At 41.1% G+C, this 7,500-nt stretch overlaps 1 protein-coding gene across 1 annotated transcript in view; it reads left to right on the top strand.

The window, feature by feature from the left end:
* The window catches only part of obst-E (obstructor-E), a 20,272-nt gene extending 12,946 nt beyond the window's left edge, over positions 1-7,326 (top strand). The window contains exons 2-5 of the mRNA XM_043029614.2: positions 3,735-3,935; positions 4,256-4,450; positions 4,952-5,153; positions 5,767-7,326. Of these exons, the coding sequence (XP_042885548.1) occupies positions 3,735-3,935; positions 4,256-4,450; positions 4,952-5,153; positions 5,767-5,899 (731 nt within the window). The 3' untranslated portion in view covers positions 5,900-7,326. The remainder of the gene's footprint in view (positions 1-3,734; positions 3,936-4,255; positions 4,451-4,951; positions 5,154-5,766) is intronic.
* Positions 7,327-7,500: the final 174 nt, after the last annotated feature.

Here is a 7,500-nt window from a genome sequence, read left to right as displayed (position 1 = left end):
TCCCCATCTCCTCTCTTCCCTTCTCTTCCCTTCCTCCCCTCCCCTCCCCACCCCATCTCCTCTCTTCCCTTCTCTTCCCTTCCTCCCCTCCCCTCCCCACCCCATCTCCTCTCTTCCCTTCCCCTCATCCCCTCCCACCTCCTCTCTTCTCACCCCTCCCTCCCCTCTCTTCAACATCTCTCTCCCCTCCCCTCTCCGCCTCTCCCCTCCCATTCCCCATTTATAGTGCCTCCTCCCCTCGAGGTGAAGGGGGGAGGGGGGGGAAGGCGAGGGAGGGGTGTGTGTGGGAGGCGAGAGTGGGGAAGGGTGAGTGGGTGGGTGGGGGGGGGGGGCAAAATATCTCCCCTTCACTTCTTGGTACGTCTAAAGGTTGCTACTTTCGGCCTTTCCTCTGTCTGCTATATTTCCAGCGGGAGAGAAGGATAAGTAGATAGATGGGTGGATAGATAAACAACCTGATTTGTGGTTTCATGAGAAGTAGGTATTCTTTGATAGATAGATAGATAGATAGATAGATAGAGAGAGAGAGAGAGAGAGAGAGAGAGAGAGAGAGAGAGAGAGAGAGAGAGAGAGACATAGAGATAAAGATACAGACAGATAAATACATAAATAGAGAGTAAGAGAGAGAGAGAGAGAAAGATAAAGAGAGAGACAGAGATAAACAGAGAAAGAGAAACTGCAGCCCACAGCTGTCTTAGAATGAACTTTATCATTACCAAAGGACGTCCGACATGGTTTTAGGCTCGACTGCGACCTGAAAGTAACTTGGTCACTTGAGTTAAGCAAAAAATAAATTAGTTGTTGTGGCTTGACCTGTAGTTTTTACCTTACTTGTTTTTAAATATATATATATTTTTTTTCATAGTCAGTCTTTCATATGATTTCAATTCCGTGTGTAATGCAATGCAGATGATCAATTAATTCACAGTATCTTCATTATGCAATCAAAATGCACAATCTAACTTCTGACAATTCCCCAATCCAGATAACATCTAAAAATACATCGCTGAACAAAAGGCAATTTCCAGAATGATTATCAAAACGAATACCAAGACTCCACAACATGTCAATAAAGTTGCGTAATCAAGTCTCCTTTTAGTGACGAAATAAAACTATTTACATTGACTCAAAGTAGCTCGAACCAAGAGAATGTGTTGACCCCTTTAGTAATGGCTCCGAGGTACTTAGTATCCTTTTACGAACTGGTGGTTAAGGTTAAACATGACGTTGGAGCCTTTGGTTGATGGCTAATGGCTATTGATTAACTTTGTTTTGATTTATAAGGGGTTATTATTTTTCTTTACTTACCGTGATAAGGAATATGATTAAAAGAAAAGGGTTACGTTTGAAATATGTTTGGGTAAGTTAGCAGTCAGGTTGGTATGATGAATAATTTGTTGCTGAAGATCTATTCATAATATATATATATATATATATAATATATATATATATATATATATATATATATATATATATATATATGATATAGTAGTAGATACGGAAACAGAAAGTGTCCAGTGAGCAGAAATGGAAAGGAGAAAAAGAAAAGCAGGTGAAGAAAGAAGAAGAAGGAAGAAGAAGAAGGAGAAGAAGGAGGAGCAGAGGGAAGAGGAATAACAGGTGGAGGAATAGGAAGAGTAGAGGGAGTAGCAGGGGAGGAAGAGAAGGAGGAGACAGAGGAAAGGAATGAAGGGGGAGGAGGAGGGAGGAGAGGGGGGAAGGGGAGGCCGGGTAAACCACTTTCACTCTCGTCGTGGAGGTCAACGGGGACTGCCAGGGGTCGCCAGACAGGACAACGTGCGGACATCTTCAGGCTGGTCTTGGGAAGGAGTGACTTGCTCTTTCCTTTTATCTTGGCGCGATTGCTTTCCCCTTTTGGACCTTACTGGCTGGGGGATTTTCCTTTGGATTTAGATTTCTTTTATATCATACACACACACATATAGATAGATAGATAGATTGAGGGACAGACGGACAGACAAATAGATATACCGACGGCAGATAGGCAGATGGGTGTGGAGGTATGTATATGCATATGTAAAATCACATGTACCTGTGTGTTTATCTAACAACATGTACACACACACACACACACACACACACACACACACACACACACACACACACACACACACACACACACACACACACACACACACACACACACACACACACACACACACACACACACACACACACACACACACACACACACACACACACACACATATATATAGATAGATAGATAGAAAGATAGATATATAGCACGACTTATTATGGAACAATGAGAAGAAAGAGAATATCATTAAACATTAAGTCGTGCCATGGAACTTGTTATTGCACAGGAATGCCAAACTAATCTTGATATACCTTCATTAGCCATACCTCTACATCGATTTTTCCAAGATGCATTGACGCTCATTGTAATAAACCAAAAAGAAAGTAAAAATTCGCGGGAAAGCAGTCGAGTTCCCGCCAGATGGCCTTTTAGTCCTCGAACTTCACAATTCACAGAAAACGGTTAAAGGGGGGACTTGAGTAAGGTCAGAGGTGTCTTCGGGCTTGGCTGACCTTTTCTCCACACCTTGTTCTGCCCACAGCTCCCGGCATCTCGTAATTGGGGTTGGGTGGAGGGTGTGTGTGTGTGTGGGGGGGGGGGGTGTTAGGACAGCGGAGATGAAATAATGATATGTGTATGATTATAAGTGAGGGCATGGAAAGGTTTTATACTTATGCACAAACACATATATTCAGACATATATATAAACATATGTATACATATGCGTTTATGTCTCTCTCTCTCTCTCTCTCTCTCTCTCTCTCTCTATATTATATATATATATATATATATATATATAATATATATATATATATATATTATAATATATATATATATATATATATATATATAATACATATATATATATATATATATATATATATATATATATATATATATATATATATATATATATGTGAACTGTGTTGGTTGATTGGCGATAAGTTTTTTTGATTTTTGAGATTGATAGAGCATAAGATATTCATTGGAAAGTATCTTGGGGGTAAATAAATGAGAAAGAGAGGGAGAGAAAACGAGAGAGAGAGAGAGAGAGAGAGAGAGAGAGAGAGAGAGAGAGAGAGAGAGAGAGAGAGAGAGAAGGGGAGAGAGAGACAGAGAGAGCGATAAATATGAAGCAAGATACAAAAAGAGAGAGAAGGCTTTGTAAAGAGTGAACCAATGTTTTATTGTGTACAGTTATGACAATGACATTCTAGACCATAAACACCACGAAGATTGCACGTTAGGCAACCGCGTGTTCAAGATGACAATGTTAGATCATAAAGCCTTAGGCAAGATGAGACCTAATTTCTTTATCATCTTCGGTCTCGTTTATCTTCTTAACCTATTTATATATGTACTCATTTTTTACTTATTTCCATCTAATTCTTTTTATTCCTGTGAGTACGCCGATTTTTACGATTTATCCATATTACTAATATCATTACTTCAATTCTTCTTATTGTCATTCTTTGTCTTGGCCCTATCATTAATGATGCTATTACCATCCATCATCATTCTTCTTATACATACCATTTTCGTTTTACGTAACAACCACGATTACCCATTTTCCACCATCTTTATCATCGGCAAGCCAACCGATTCCTCCTAAATCCTCTTTATTTTTCTCTCCAAAACTCAATTTCCATTTCCATTCCCCCCCCTCCCCCACTAGCGGCCGCCCAAAACTGCCCTGAAGAAGGCGTAGCGTACTTCGCCGACCGGGACTACTGCGACCGCTATTCCCAGTGCCGCGACGGCGTCTTCACGGAGGAGCAATGTCCCGACGGCCTTCTCTTCAACGACCTCGTCACCAACGGCCGCTACCCTTGCGACTACCCGGCTGAGGTCGACTGCGGCTCGCGGACCAAGACGCGTGAGTGTTATGGGCGTTTGGCTTTTACTGATTTATGTTCACTTGTCTTGAAATAATCTGCCAGTTCGGAGCGTTTGCTTTTACTTTTTCTTTTTTTTGGCGGAGTTATTGGGGTTGTATATCTTTGAATGCGCTTGTTGGTAAATGAATTTGAAGTGTAAAATTCAGATAGTGTATCTATATCATATCACCAACATCCATATCAGTAGACTGACTCCACACAAGCTCTTCCCGCAAACGAAACCCCTTCCCGTCCAGCAAGCTTAGGACACCCCCTAAAACAACCCCCCACACCTCACGGCCTCTCCCCCAATCCCCAGAGCCTGCCCAGCCCACCGAATTCTGCGGACACCAATGGGGCTACTTCGGGTCCGGCGACCGAGCACAGTGCGGCTACTTCTACAACTGCGTGGACGGACAGGCTCACCAGTTCAGCTGCCCCGACGGCCTGGCCTTCTCCTCCGCCTCCTACCGCTGCGAGTGGCCCGATGAGTCCCCAGACTGTGACTCGGCTGGTGAGTCAGGCCGCTTTTCTCGTAGCGTGCTGTTGTTTTTCTTCTTCTTATGTTGAGATGCTCTCTCGTTTAGTTGTTTACAAGTGTTCTTTTGTTGTTTTTAGAGATAATATTTCACGTGCAGAGAAAGAAGTTAAGACAATCTCCATGATACTGCCATTCCTCCTCCCGTCCCTCACACTCTGCCGTTCCTGCTCTCCCCTTATCTCACGCTCCACTTGTCCATTCTTCCCTTTCCCTCACACTCTGCCATTCCTCATTTCTCTTTCTTTCACACTGCCATTCCTCCCTCCCCTTTCCTCACACTCTACCGTTCCTCCCCTCCTTTCCCATTCCCTCACCCCCACACGCTGCCTCCCTCCCTTTCCCCACACCCTGCCTCCCCTCCCTCCCCTTCCCCACACTCTTCTGATCCCCCCTTCCCTCCACCGCCCCCCCCCCACACACACACTCTACCATCCCTCCATCCCCTTCTCTCACACTCTCTCGTTCCTCCCTCAGCCTTCCTCGGCTTCACCTGCCCCGCCGAGGTCGACCTTCGCCAGGTGCAGCTCTTCGGCCACTCCCGCCTCAGGTCTCCCAGGGACTGCCGCCAGTTCTTCATCTGCGTCGAATCTTCTCCCAGACTCAACTACTGCGACCTCGGTCTGGTCTTCAACGAGGCTATTTCATCCTGCGACGAGCCTGAGAACGTGCAGGGATGGTAAGAGGGGGATTGATTACTTTTGGTTCTTGTTTGTTTGTTTTGTTTTATTTATTTGTTGCTTTTTTTTTTTTTTAGTTTGATTTGAGTCTTTGGGATGATGTTTTTTTTTTTTCCTTTTTCTATTCCTTTCTTCCCTTCACTCTCTTCGCTTATTTCCCGTTCTCCTTCTGTTTGTATTGTCTTTTGATTTTTATCTCTCTCACCCTGCCTCCCACTCCCTCTCTCTATCTCTCTCTCTCTCTCTCTCTATCTATCTATCTAATTTATTTACTCCCAAGATACTTTCCAATCAATATTCTGTGCATACACAATGCTCTACCAATCTCAAAAACAAAAACAAAAAACCTTACCGCCAATCAACCAACACAATGCCTACAACCAATGCCAAGACGCCAGCCAGCGCCACTAACGCCTTCCTCCCCTTACCATTATCATTCTTAATATTGGTAAAATCATTACTTATAGTCATTTTTATACTCATTACCATATGTACTATGATTACATTATTATTATTTTTTATCATTACCATCATCATTATTTTCTTTTTTATCATCATTGCCATCATCATCATTATTATCATCATTATTATCATCATTATTATCCCCACCAGCCAAAGCTACTACCCTCCCGAAGAGCTCGCCGCCATCAGAGAGAGGAAGGAGCGCGCTCGCCTGGCTCAGCTCAAGAGAGAGGAGGAGTTCCAGCAGTTGAAGCAGCAACTCGCTCAGCGAAGGCAGAACTAAACGTAAAAAAAAGGGGAGAAAGAGGAAGAAAAATCGATGATGAATATGAATAAAAAATTATGATAGTGGTATGTTGCAAAAAAATATATTAGATTATATATATGTATATATATATATATATATATATATATATATATATATATATATATATATATATATAAAAGGAAGTTAAGAAAATTCATAAAATTATCCTACAAAAAATGTTAATGAAAATCCGATAACAGAATCCATGAACAAAAATACCTAAAAATAGAACAAAGAATCTAGTAAAGAAAAGAAAATTACACCAAAAACAAGAAATAAAGCTTGTTAACATCGCGGTAAGATCTCTATAAGAAAAGCTATTTCTTAGCCACGATATTAACGTCTTTTAAGAAAGTGGTCGAGAGAGTTCGTGTCACGTTAAAGTCTCTTATGTATTCCGTCATTATCTTCTCGCGCACATAAATTCACGTTTATCTTCAACATCTATATTCCAAACTCGTAATAGTCTTATTTACCGAACTATTTACCCTCTTACTGATACTTTGCACACGACCAAGTTTTCAGCTAAGACTTATTTTCTCTCCGTGACGTCACTGCCCTCTATCGGCCATTAAAAAAACTAAGAAATAAAACCAGCCATTTTTAACTATATAAACACAGTGTATAGTTACAAATCTGTCTCGTACATTTTTTTCTTTTCTCTTTGCCTATAAGTATATTCTCAAAGTCAATGTATGTATTATACAGATGACAAAAATAACTCTCGACCACTCAAATATAATACATTTGTCATGCTTCATTCCTGTTGTTTTCATTCTCTTTATTATTTTTTTTTATTTTCGTTTAGCGTTTTCTTTCGCTTTTTTAGCTTGTTCCTACACCTGTTATTCCTTTAAAAACATACAGACGAAAAAAATACAGGTACATTATCGTATTTAAAACACATCGGGTCACATTGTATCACAACAAATACACGCGCAGTTGATTTCCTAGGACTATGCTTACCGCCCTGACTTTGCGGATTCTTTATATCAATCCATTCTCCTTTTCAATCCAAATAAGTATCATCAATCAAATATCGTGATGTGACAGATCCAAGCCGAAATTTATAACCCGCCGTTATAACTAGCCTTTTTTCCCGCCAATTCAGAAATGAAAATTACAGTTTTCTTTCAATCCTTGCTCTTTCACGGGACACTTAAATAAATAAACGTCACAAGTATCGCTGACATGGTATGGGAAATCGACCTTTTAACCTAACTACACTCGAGATGTGGACATGGCATAAAAAAAAATCACAAGTGCCATATTACAACATGTCTTCTTATCGCAAATGATGATTTCTGTCTCATTGGGGTTGGTATTTGGGCCTTTCTTAGAAGTCCAAAATGCCACGTGCTTGTACTGTGAAGTGTTAGCCAAATAAAGGCATTGATTTTAAACACGAATGTTATTTTTCCTTCTCCTGAAAAAAAAGTTCTCCCTCTTTAAAAAAGAAAAAAAAAATTCGGTCCGGTAGTCTCAGGCAGCATAAAGGTCGATTCACACACATCAGTGACCGTAATCATGCCGTGTCCGCTCCAGTCAGATTGATATCTATATTGTTTCCGTGACGT

Source organism: Penaeus japonicus, unplaced genomic scaffold, assembly GCF_977035675.1.
Source record: "Penaeus japonicus unplaced genomic scaffold, GWHDUDI00000001_assembly GWHDUDI00000030, whole genome shotgun sequence".
Classification (NCBI taxonomy): Eukaryota; Metazoa; Arthropoda; class Malacostraca; order Decapoda; family Penaeidae; genus Penaeus; species Penaeus japonicus.
The sequence above is the reverse complement of the archived record's forward strand: the minus strand, read 5'-3'. Positions and strand labels throughout refer to the sequence as shown.